The sequence below is a fragment of the Heliangelus exortis genome, chromosome 2 (assembly GCF_036169615.1).
Source record: "Heliangelus exortis chromosome 2, bHelExo1.hap1, whole genome shotgun sequence".
In the NCBI taxonomy this organism is placed as follows: Eukaryota; Metazoa; Chordata; class Aves; order Apodiformes; family Trochilidae; genus Heliangelus; species Heliangelus exortis.
The window spans coordinates 137,269,236-137,282,086 of record NC_092423.1 but is presented as its reverse complement, the minus strand read 5'-3'; the positions used below and the strand labels follow the sequence as shown (position 1 = coordinate 137,282,086).

The following is a 12,851-nucleotide window of genomic DNA, read 5'->3' as shown; positions in this document are numbered from 1 at the left end:
CAAGACATGTTTACCCTTTGCAATTTTATGTCTGCCATATTCCCTGGCCCTAACTTAATATCTTTGCATGATGTACCTTATGGACTTAATAGGACATGCAAAGCACTGGCTTAAAACTGCTTCGGTCCTTTGGGCTTCTAGTAATGAAAAATTCAAAGCAACTCTGAAGAGGTCTGTCTGACAAAGTACATCTGCATAAATGCTGGGATAAACCCTGGCTGGAGCTATCAAGGGAATCTGCCATGAGACCTAATGGAGAAGAATGTTTGAGATGACATTCCCCTTCATCTCAAATTTGTGCAGAAAAACTTTTCTTAAACCTTCTGCACCACCAAGGTGTTCTGCATGCCCAGTGTAGGAACAAAGATACTTGGATGTTATTCCATAGATTTAGTTAGTAGACAAAATCATCAAGTAAATGGGATACACTGTTGTTCACAACCATTTACAACAGCAATGTCCAATGTTAAACATTTATTGTTGGTAATAACTGTCCATCTATTTAAGATTTTCTTAGTCTCTTGGGCAGACTGTGTTGCAAAAAACAAAAACAAAAAAAAACCTGAAATCTCTTTGAAGAAGTTGTTTGTTTGCTTTTATTGTTTCACCTACTTTGAAAAGAGGCTTTAAATCCCTGCAGTTGAAATGTGACTTTATACATAAAATAATGCTGTTGACTTGATTTATAAATGTTTTATGTAAAAACTGTTAATCTGTTCAGATAATCTACTAAAACACTGAATTTTCAGGAAAGTATTGAACAATAGTCCTTACTTATAAGGAAGCAATGGTGTTAAACAGGAGTCCTACTTATTTCATGAAGCAGTTGCTGTAGGAGGGTTGAAGGTGAAAAGGAGCAGAAAACCCAAATCTGCTTGTGTCCATCACTCAAACTAGAAACAGCATTGGCTGAAATGCTCAGTATGAACTGAAATCAACAGCTTTACCTCCAGCTGTGTGAAGTCTCTTTTTCCCAGGCAGAACCAGTCTTTCAGCATGTTTCCACTGAAGGGCTTCATTGCAAATTCTTCTGTAATTGTAGCTGAGGAACACACCTGTCCTGAGGATACTCCTGGTCTTCCATGGTTACAGCCACACCAGGACACAAATGTGCATCCCTCTTGTGAATTTGAAGACTTCAAAGGCTGCAACTATTGCCTTTCAGGAGCAGTCAGACTTGGTCACTCTTTATGTTATTCAAGGATGTTTCTGTGATGCAAGGAACATGTGTTCAGTGCAAAATAACATTAAAGAACCTTTCACTGTACGTGATTGGGGTGTGATGGATTTCAATTGCTGGGTCTTGCATAACATGCTGGTGAATGATGGATATCTGCCAGTCAGAGCAGCTCCTTATCAGGCATTTGTTATTTTAATATCATATATGGAGGTCACAGATTAGAATTTCTGAAACTTATGTGTGAGCTAAGCATCATTTCTGTCTTCATTTTGTATTTCTAGTCTGGGACTGTGAAGCTGACCAAGCCTGTGGCGTTATGGACCCAGCAGGATGTCTGCAAATGGCTGAAGAAACATTGCCCTAATCAGTATCAAATCTACAGTGAGTCATTCAAACAGCATGACATAACTGGTAAAGTATGCACTATCAGAAATATTTTACTTACTTAAAATGTGGTGAATTATTTTCCTTTGTTGATGATACATTGTGACTGTCCACGAAGGGCTTTATGTTAATTGTATGACTAGACAGTTGCAAGGGTTAGAGCTGGGGAAATATACCAGCTTTCATAAGATGTTGTAATTTATTTTCCTGTCTCTCTAAAAGATAAATTGCAGATTATTCAGAGTGAATACAATGAGAAAAAAAGTCAGTGTGTATGTGGGTAAAGGCCACACCCTTTTCATTACAAATAACTAAACCTACCCCAAACATTAAGAAATGTCCTATGAGGCAAAATGTAAATGAGTTTTTTTCATTGTTGTTTTTCATTGTTGTTTTTCAGTGAGTTTGTATACTTTTTTTGCCTTGTTTTGTCTTGCAAAATCAAGCTTTAGTATTTAGCATGCAGGATGGGAAGCAAGTGCAACTTAGCCCCTCCCTAAGAGTGAAGCAGGATCAATACAGCAAGTTTGTTTCTGTCAGGTGTTTCTCGTACTTTTTTCTGGAAAAAATCCAATGGAGGAGAGTTTTACATCTCTCTATTCCAGTATTTTATGATCCTTAAAGTTGGTATTTTCCTAGTATCAATATAAAATACCATTTCCAACTGATGAAACTGATTTCTGTCCCAAATGTAGCTCAAGTACAGAGAACAGTTCTTTCTTGCAGTCTTTCTTTCATTGGATAGGTGGCTTCCCATTTGCACATAATTCCTTGTGCAGTCTAAAAAATATTTGTTCTGTCATGGTTTGTCCCCCAAATACCCACGAGACCTCCAAACCTTCAACACTTGGAGTCTTGTCTTAGAAGAATATATTAAAAAGCATAATTGTATTTTATTTTCCTATTTATTTTAGAAGTTGATACTGATTTTGTTGATCTGCTTGACTTGTTAACTCCTTTTCAGTTTGCTGTAGTGGTATTTTAGCTGACCACTTTGAACTGACATCAGTTTAGCAGAGAAACTGGATTAATATAAATACAGATGTCACTTGGGGGTTAAATAGCATTTTAACTCATATCCCAGGCAGTAATTAATCTGTAAAAAGTTTAATGTGGAACACTAATATGTTCTCTGAAGTTCTCTGAAGTGTAGAAAACTGGGAATTTGCATTCAGCCATTTAATACTAAGCAAAGATTTGAGATTTGTTCCACATACAAATCTTAGGCTGCACAATAATGTGTTGTTAACTAATGTGTGTTTCAGTCAGTGTCTGTTCTTATAGGTGTGCTTGCAGTGTTTCAAATTTTCCATTGATTCCTGTTACTATTCTTTCCTTTCTGATAGTATGTGAATGATTGCAACCATGGAAAATTAAACTAGCAATATTTGTTTACTATGTAGCCATGAATACAGATGCAGTTATATGTGAGAGGGGGTTTGGATTGGTTTGGTCAGTGTTGAGTTTTTGTACATAACCATTGATCCCATTTCTGCTGAGTCATCATCTATGGAAAGCTGTCCATAGGAATGTAGTCTGTGTCTCTGCCCATAGGTGCAGAGCTGACAGCATCCAGAGCACTACCACAAAAAAAATTGAAGCTATTTAAAATTTTTTTTTCTACTATTGTTTTACTATGGCATAGTCTCTTTTTAGAGTTAAAGCACTATGAGCTGAAGTGAAAAGGAAGAAAAAGTTGTTTTTTTTTCAACATAAACATAGATGGAAACCTTGTAGGTTCATTGCAGATGTGCAGAACTTCATAGACCTCTATGAAAAAGAATCGAGATCAATTGTTCTTACTTTATACTGAAAAGGTATAAAGAAAATAGTAGTATGAGTGTGAGAAATTAAGTCTGCAGGAAAAAAATCAACTTCAATTCAGTAACTACTAAAAAAAAGAAGAGATGTGATTGGTGTTTGTATAGATTTTTTAGAAGTATATGGTGATATTATGGGTGAAATCAATAACTTAGGAGGATATTTCCAGTTCCGTTGATCCATGTGACTCCAATTATTTGAAATCTAATAAGGGGATAGAACAGTGGATTTGTGGCTCAACATATTAGAGCATGAAAGGAACACAGAAACTAACGTGAAGATTAAGCCAAAGTAGTACCTAATTCCAGATATGGCTATGGAAGAGTCAGTTTTATGATTGTTGAAAATTTTGCAGGAATTAAAGAAACTTTACAGGTTTTTTCTGATATGGAAAAATATGATGGGAAAAAACTTGAAGAAAGTGACATGAAAGGGATATTTAAAGTTTATTTGAAGATAAAATATAAGGAAAATAGCCTTGGACAAACATATCCATCAGTTGTTAACAATAGGTGTTAAAAAGTGTGGCATTTTACTGGAGACTATTAGTTGCTGATTACAGTTCATTTAATTTGGGGCAAACATGCAACCCAAAGCATCCTTTACATGGTGGAGATCTTTTTACTACACCTGACATAGGAGCAGCTGTAGATGTATAAGAAAAAAATGCTGAACTATTGATTTTCCTGGTACTAATAAAGATGTTCTTATTAACATTGACAGGGGACAAAGTGTACTCTCATGAGATCTGCAGTTGGGGTAGTACTCAGAGACTCAAGAGCAGGGATGCCATTTGTAGGGACCTAGGTACAGGGACCAAGCATAGGCTGGAGAAATGTGTCAACAGGAACCTTATGAAATTCAACAAGGGCAAATGCAAAGTTCTGCAGCTGGGGAGGCCGAGCCCCTGGTACCACACTCAGCCTGGGGCTTGCTTGATGGCTGGGCAGTGGCTTTGGTGAAGAAGTTCTGTGGTCTTGATAGTCAGGAAAATTAAATAAAGCAGTGTTGTGCCTTGGTAGCAAAGAAGGCTAACAGAATCATGGGCAGTATTAAAAGGACAATAGCCGGCTGAGCAAGGATAATCATCATTCCCCTTTACTCTGCACTTTTTAGACTCCAGTTCTTGGTTATCCAGTGCTGGAACTTGCACTGCAGTGCAAGTTCAGGTGAGGACCATCAAGATGCTCAGGGCTAGAGCAGTTGCCCTGTGAGCAGAGGATTGTAGGAGCTGGGCTTGTTCAGTGTGGGGAGAAGGCAACCTTCCAACCCTCCTAAGGGATGGAATGGCAGAAATAGCAGCAGGCCCCCAGTATGTAGAAGAATGTTATCAAAAAGTTGGAACCAGGCCCTTCACAGTGATGTATGAGAGACAGCAGACAGGAGCTGAAACAGGAGTCTGAGGCAGAACATAAGAGACTGCTTTGGCATTGGCCCAGCTTGTTCAGAGGTTGGACAGTCTCTGTCCTCAAAAGGTTTCAATCCCCAGCTCGAGAAACCTGATCTGAACTTGTATCTGACTGTGCTTTGTGCAAGAGGTTAGGCTGGAAATCTGCTGGGGTCCCATTCAACTGAATTCTTCTGTGGTCCTGTGAATTACTGAGTACCTCAGAACCAGGGAAATGCATTTTGCAGCTAGTTAGGGATAATTAAATATAGAAATATCTAATAAGAAATTGGAAGACCTTTTTTATACACTAAATCTTTGAGTTGATTTGGTTAGTTTACTAGCAACAGGTCAGAGGTCATTTTCTTGCTGTTGGAGTCAGAGTCAGAACCCTAAGAATTTTAGGGACTAATCCTGAGCAAGATCTAAAGCCACCTGATAGGAGTTAGCAGTGGTAGGAAAAATTAGGCAATAAAAAGGGAGGAACAAAAATAGTGCCTTGTACATTAAAAAGAGCAATTTAATGGTAGGGCCGTGTCACTGGAGGCTCTACAACTGGTGCTGGTGTTTACACCAGTGTGAGAGGACAGAAAAAGTTGCTCTTACTCTCCGAGTTCTAACACTTACACCAGTGTAGTCCAGGGGGCAAACCTGAGAAATTGACCTTGCTTTCAGTGTGCATTTGTGGGTTTGAATTTGCTAGGCAGCAGTACTTTTAAATGACTAGGGAGTTCTTGAGAGATGAGTTATTCTTTGACAGTCTTATCCTGAACCATTTAAAGAAATGAAAATTTTTGCAATGTTTCAGCATTAACAAGAAGCAAGACTGGGCATAGGATGACTAAGGAATAACCATTTGGGGGAAAATGGTCCATTGACAAAGCAATAAAGAAGATGGCTAAGTGACTACTTACTGATGTGTGATTTGTTGAAAGAAAGGAATGAAGGAAAGAAATCCTGCTTCACCTCCTGTTTTTACACCATGTTCCCCAGTGTCCTGATGCATGTCTTCATAGCATTAAAACCTCATGCTCTGATCATTAAACAAACCTCATTCTGTCAAAGTAATACCCAAGAGGTACCTTGGTCCAAGTGAAGGAATTTGATAGGAGGTACTTGAAAGGACTTAAGCCTTTTTAAATTAAACTTTTAAGGAGGAAAGGAACAGGACTCAAGAAAACCGCTTTTTCATTTTAGAAGGGACCAGAACTTATGAATATTCATTAAGTAACAAACAGCACCTCAGAAAATGAGGTATGAACTGCTACTGAAAAACCTACTGCAAGTAGCCTTAAAATCTGGCTAATTCTAGAACCTCTAAAGAAGCTTGTGTTAAATGGGCTATATTGAGGTACTTTCATGAAGTTTATATAAAATCTTCCTCTTTGAATTGATGTATTCCTTTAGAGTTTGATAATATTTTTGCATATGTTAGGGTCTTATCACATCAGCTGAAATACCCAAGCTATTTAGCATGTTGGTGAACGGATGGTTTTGTGGTTTAAGATACTACACTGGAACTTGGAGAAATCTTGGCTTCTTTTCAGATTACTCTGATATTCTTAGGAGGCACACTGTATCCTCAGAGGCTGGGTTACTGGAGGTTACAGAGAAAGAGCTTCTTTTTCTTCTCAAAGGTGTTGCTGGATATATTTCTGACTTCCAGAACAGGTATTGTTTAATTATGCCCTTTATTTCACAGAACTCTTTTTTGTTCTGTAACCAGATCCAACCAAACCGATCCAGTGACTTGGGGATAAAATGATGTGCAATAGAGCTCAGGAGCCCGGGGCTTCATTCCTACATCTGGGGCAGGAAAGGTGTCCAAAACCAGGTTATTCACCATGTTGTGACTTCCTGATTGGGTTCATTGTCTCTATACATGTTTTGGTGTCTGTACCACAGAAATAAAGATACCAGTGTTATATGTGCTGTGATAAAAGATGTTGTTTGAGGTAGCTCTGTCTTCTTGTTACCAGATCTTTTTCACTGGGAGCAACTTCTCACTTCTTCATCCTTTTCTTGGCAAGTAATTCCAACTTTGTTATCCATCATTTTTCCATATTGATGAGTAACTTTTTGCCCCCAAAATACCTCTCGTGCCAATGACTCAGCACACCTCCTGTGAAGCCTAATGCAAGAAGGAAAATGAGATCTTCTGTAAGGTGTCCTCAACAAGTGTTGATCCTTTCACATTCTTTTACTGTGGTACCTGACACCTGGCCCTCCAGAGTCTTCTCACAAATCCTACTGTCATTAAAGCACAAAAGACTACACAAACTGGCATCCTTTCTTAACTTATTTTATTAGATGTTGTTTTATTGTACCTTATAAACTGGTCACCACCTACTCTCTAGGTTGTTATTGGTAGAGGGCTGTTTGTGTGATCAGGTATAGTACTGGTACTGAGTGAAGAAGAACCTGGGTCTGGGCAAGGTGTTGTAGGAAGTACTGTTACCTCCATTAAAGAATTATTAACATTTTGCTTACTGCATTTTTCTGTTTGGTCCAAATCTGTAGCAAGTTTAGAGCATTCCACAGCACTGCCATGTATCTCAGAAAGCATGTGGTTTATTCACAGAAGAAGAAAAGCTTTTAGAAGAAACAAAGACAATCTTAATTGTGTCTAAATGGGGGGCATTTCTGATAAAATTGGTTATGCTGTTTGTTTTGCATATGACAGCATTCTTCAGCACGCAGATCTCTCCTTCCAAGCAGTGTTCCTCTGATAGTGGTGATGTAGAAGCATCTTCTATCTCCAGCCCTCTCTGTGAAGCCCTTCTCTTCTCTGTGCTGCAAAGCTAAGCCAGTCTTCCCCACAGGTCTTTTTATGCCACTTCTCCATACTTCTTTTGTGAGGTCTTAAGAGCAGTGTTGGTTAGTGGGCTGTCAGATCAATCATGACTATATTTATCTGTGGTTTAAAAAATAGAATAAAATCACTGCTTCGCCATGGAGAGAACTTTTATTCTACCTGGATAAGGTCAGACTTATTTTCAGTTTTCTTTGTGGAGTTGTGATGCTTGTGTTTGAATATGTGAGGGACTGAAGAGCCTTCTCTGTTTCATACTTGGCTGCTCTCAAACTTGGAACATGTGGAGCACATCAAAGAGTGACAGGCTTTGGGATAAGGCTTCTGTTTGCATAATATGTGGCAACTGTTCTTTTTGCATGGAAGATAATATCAGAAATATGTTAGTGTACTTGTGTGTTTATATAACATAGAATTAAAAGAAGTTGGATGAACCAAATAGTGGGAAAGTGATGATCTTTTTTTCATCAATCAACCTTTATTACTAATAAAGAAAATTTTGCATGAAAGGAATCTTCTCTCATGTCTCAGCAATGGTGCTTGGGTCTGGCTTCTCAGTCAGATTATAGCTCATGCAATATATAGAGGCAAAACAGAAGGCAAAACAGTAATGGTTCATGAGAGATCTTGTATGACCAGGAAAGCTCATCTGCAGTTGAGAAGGGGACAGTGAGGCAATTGAACACTTCTTGGAAGTTTTAATTTAGGTATTAACTTAGTTTATTATCTTCTGATAACTTTGCTTTTCTGTGAAAGATAATCTGTAGATTATTATGGCAGAAAGTCATCTCTTAATATGTTTTGGGAGTTTTGTTGTTTGTTTGCTTGCTTTATTTGTAGTTTTTTAATCAGGAACAGGGGAACATTTTCTAACTAGCTGCCATGACAAATTCTTAATTGCTAAACCAACTTTCTGCCTGTGCATAGAACTAGGCCCTCCCTATATACATAAGAAGAAACTTGAGTCAATGAGTCATGAAGATCTCTTCTGTATGCAGAGGAGAGGGGAGTGTCTAATGCCATTATTTGTTACATAAAATCCTGTGTGGAAGAAGTGATATTATCATATCTGTTTAATAGTAAAAGGAACGTGCTGAAGGGCGATTGAGGCATTTTGGGCCTTGCTTGCCAGGGGCATATTAGTGTTCCTGCTTATATGTCTGCTCAATTCAGAATGAACAGTTTCCACACTCCTGCTCCATTATCAGCTGGGAGACCTGCTGTGCAAGTAGCCGATGAAAGGTTTACACTGTTTCCTGACTTACTGGATATTTCTTAGGTTTGGTTTCTTTTTCTTGGTATGCTCTCTCCACTTAACTACCTGGGAAGATCTCTCATGGTTTCAATAAATAATTGCTCTACAGCATACTCAGAAGTGAATTACACTCTAGCTGCCTCTTTTTCTTTACTTTGTTGCTATATAAAGATTCAGTAAGAGCCATGGCAGTCAGATTTGCTCTAGCTTTTACCTGATACATAACACTGAATGAAAATAATCTTTGAACTGCAAACTGTAATTCCTGTGCTTCAGCTTCACATTTGAAATTTTCTGTCAATTTACTTAGATAAATTCTGTGCCCTTAGGATTGTGAGTGTTTAGGTAACAGGAGAGAAAGGTTTATTGCTTTTAATTTGAAGCACTGTTTACTTGGTCCTCAATGCTTACTCCCAAAGTGCTGTCATGTATAGGGAAATTAATGCTTCATAATTATATGCAAGAACAATTGGATTATTCTTTCCCTCTAACACAAGAGTGTGGGGTTTTTTAATTTTTAATTTAATCTTGCTCTATTTATTTTAGTCAACTTTTACTAACAAGAGACTGTATCATATTTTACCCTTCTCCTTGAAAAGAACTTAGTTGTATGGTCTTTGCAAGCCTGATCCACTGTATTCTCTTCAAAACAGTGATTCACATCAGTATAGTGTAGAACTCACCCCCAAAACCTCTCACCATGGCAGCCGGTTTCAAAATCCAATTTCTGTATCTCACTCAGAGGGGAGCTAAAAACGTGAATTTGGGTAAGATACGGAAAACTGTGTCAAATATCTTAGTGAAGCCTATTTCAGGAATTTTCAAACCATATTGTAAAGCTTTGTGATATTTCCTAGTTTGCTGATAAGGCTGTGCAGTGTGTCTGCAGGAAGAACTGAACACTGATTGTGATCCACTGACAGAGCCAAGAAGCTTAGGAGCTACTGTGTAGCCTTTGGGTGCTTATCCTATTAGTCTTAGGTGACTCAGGCATCCAACTGAAGTGGGATTCATAAGACAGAGTATAAGAAAGTCAGTTCCTGAAGTAATCAGTGGAAGGTTGAGGGATGCCTCCAAACCAATTAAATTAGTGGACTTAATATAGCTAAGAGAAGATGTTACAAATGTTCACCCTGTTTCCTTTGTCCACCTTTTGTTTGTGACCCTTCACACGTTCTTGATGTAGCATGCTTTTTATCAACTATTTTTATTTCAGCTGCTTTACAGGGGTATCGATTACTTTATTAATAGCACTAACACTTTGCCAAATATTGAAGCTCTAACCTGTCATTTTATTTCTCAAGAAGTTCTTTTTCTACAGGTTTTTGGAACAATTACCAACTCTTAGTGATTACATTATTACTTTACCATGCTCCTTGATTGGTCACTAGGCTGTGTGAACCCCTTATCTAGAAGGTAGGCAAGGCAAAGCACTGTTCTTACTTGGACACCTCCAGGACACAGCTTGAAGCTAGAGGATGTAGTACCATTGTTAACCCTGATGGCACTTCTTTATTTCCTTTTTTAAAAATTATTTATTTCCCTACTTGATTAATACCAGTGAACTACTTCAGTATGGGGCATAACAGGTTGGAGTCTTTCCACTCAAACAATGGGCTCTTTAGTTTAGAGCTGACCAGTCAGTGTTTATGCCTTCCTATGAATTGTGCTGATTACAAGTACTGTGCCCTGACCAAAGTCTCATTAGACTGTAATTCTGTGGTGCTTTTTAAAAATTTCTGCTGCACTTGTTGAGTCTGGAACATATTTTTTTAATTGGGTTAAAGAGCTGGTTGGTTCTGTTGGGCTCTCATTCCCCACCAAGTCAGCCTTTCTTGCAGCACTCCAGAAGTTCTCATTCCCCTTCTGGTGGGAACTGGGACAGAAATAGGAGGTGTTGGGAGTGACTCCTTTCTGATTACCTGTGCTGTTTCTGGGAAGGAGCATTTGTCTTCTTTGCTGTGAAGACCCGAAGTCACTTTTATGGCTAAGTTGTATTTAAGGAAAATTTTGATGAGGAAAACTGAGAGAGCCTTACAATTCTTCACTTTGAAGAAATGAATTAATTTGCTGCTTAGTGGGTGTTTGTGCTACCAGTGGGCAGCTAGAGCCGATTTCAGCTTGTTACTTGCCAGCATGTGCTATTCGTGATTCATGGGGATTTAGTCTTAGTGTAACTTTACAATTATTTGGCAGTGTTCCCCAGTCTATTAACACAGCTGACCTCATGGTGAACGGCAGAAGGAAAGCCTCCTGAAATATGAACCTGGAGGAAGCCATGGCCAGGAGTTTAGACTTCTGTTTTGTGACACAAACAAGCGGGTGCCGATTTAATCTCTAACCCGGGCGGTCTGCAATTCGTTGTGTTCCTTCTGCCACCTCCACGCTCCTCATCGCTCCTCTCACTCCTCCCAGGCCCGGTGCCCTCTGAAGTCCACGCTCGGGTCCCGCCGTCTCTGTATTTTTATGTGTGTGGCCAACAAGTCCACTCCTGCACCGATCTCTGACAAACGGAGTAACTCATAGCCTGATTTTTGCCCTCTTTCGTGGCTCCATGTTCTCAGCTGCCTTCTGCTGTCCATCCCCTGGACCCTTTGTCAGGTCTCACGGCGTTGCCACCAAGATCTGGGCTCGCCCTCTGCGGGTGCCCGCTCCCGCAGCTCCCCCGCTGCTGCCGAGTGCAGACAAACAGATAAACAGCGGAGTGCAGACAAACAGACAAACAGCCGAGTGCAGACAAACAGCCGAGTGCAGACAAACAGACAAACAAACAGCCGCTCGCATCCCCCGGACCCCCCCGGTGCCCCCGGGCTGCCGCGCCGGAAGGGTCGGGAGCGCCTTGGGGACGTGGCGGCTTCTCCCGGTTTCTCCGGCCGAGCCGGAGTTGGGCTGGGGGCTGAGGGGCTGAGTGCAGTGGGCAGTGGGATGAAGGGCTGGGTGCTGAGGAGCTGGGTGCTGAGGGGCTGGGGGCTGAGGGACCAGGGGTGGGGGCTGAGGGCTGAGGGCAGTGGGATGAGGGATCAGGGGTGAGGGATGAGGGACTGGGGGCTGAGGGATCAGGGGTGGGGGCTGAGGGCTGAGGGCAGTGGGATGAGGGATCAGGGGTGAGGGATGAGGGACTGGGGGCTGAGGGATCAGGGGTAGGGGATGAGGGGCGGGGGCTGAGGGCAGTGGGATGAGGGCTGAGAGTCTGAGGGGTAGGGGCTGAGGGGCTGGGGGCTGACAGGCGGTGCCGCCGGGCCGCGGGGGGGCGCTGTCTCACCGGCCAACCCGCCGGGCGCTGCCGGGCGGCGCGGAGCTCCGGCGGGGGCTGCCGCGTCTCAGTCGTGTGGCGGCACCGCGGCAGTGGGAACCCCACCCCACCCCACCCGTGGGTCAGTGCGGGAGGTTTGGTCCCAACAAATATCTGTGTTTGTGTAATAGTGTGTACGGCCACGCTCGGGCGGGTGTGAAGCACGCCGGTCCTTACCCTTAGCTTCCAGCCTCTTCTAATGAGCTTCTCCGCTCTGATTTGTTGTTCGTGTCCCTCTTTGAAAATGATTCAGGTTTGGGAAATCAGAGCCCAGGCAGCTGAGCCTTTTACAGAAAGCAGAGACTGGAAGTAAAAGCGCTCCTCTTCTCCCTGCCTGTCCTGTACTGTAATAATTCTAAAGCTGAATTGCTCAAGTGCTCTGAGAGCTGGCCACTGAAAGTCAAGGTTTTCCAGGGGAATAGCCCCCAGTAAAAGAGAAGGGCCTCCCAGTGTTCAGTGAAAGTTATTGTTTGATTTTATATAATTAATTGACCAGGTTGAAAGTCTGACAGGGCTCAGTACAGTGCACTCAATGTTGAGCTTTATCCATGTTACTGTAGAATGTAGGAGGTCTCTAATATTCATCTCTTTTAGCAAAGATACAAGGATCCACCTTGTGCATTTTCAGTGGAAGGAGCTCTTGGAACCAAAAAAAAAAAAAAAGGTGGGCTTTGTCCAAATTCTTCCTGCATTCAGGGATTGATTTTCACCTAACAAGGA

The 12,851-nt window shown here is 41.1% G+C and overlaps 1 protein-coding gene across 5 annotated transcripts in view; it reads left to right on the top strand.

The window, feature by feature from the left end:
• SAMD12 (sterile alpha motif domain containing 12) overlaps positions 1-12,851 on the top strand; it is a 169,377-nt gene that overhangs the window by 42,346 nt on the left and 114,180 nt on the right. For 4 of the 5 annotated variants that reach the window (XM_071738252.1, XM_071738250.1, XM_071738251.1 and 1 more), the window contains exon 3: positions 1,462-1,591. In XM_071738252.1, the coding sequence (XP_071594353.1) occupies positions 1,462-1,591 (130 nt within the window). The remainder of the gene's footprint in view (positions 1-1,461; positions 1,592-12,851) is intronic. The other variant, XM_071738249.1, reaches the window with a different exon arrangement.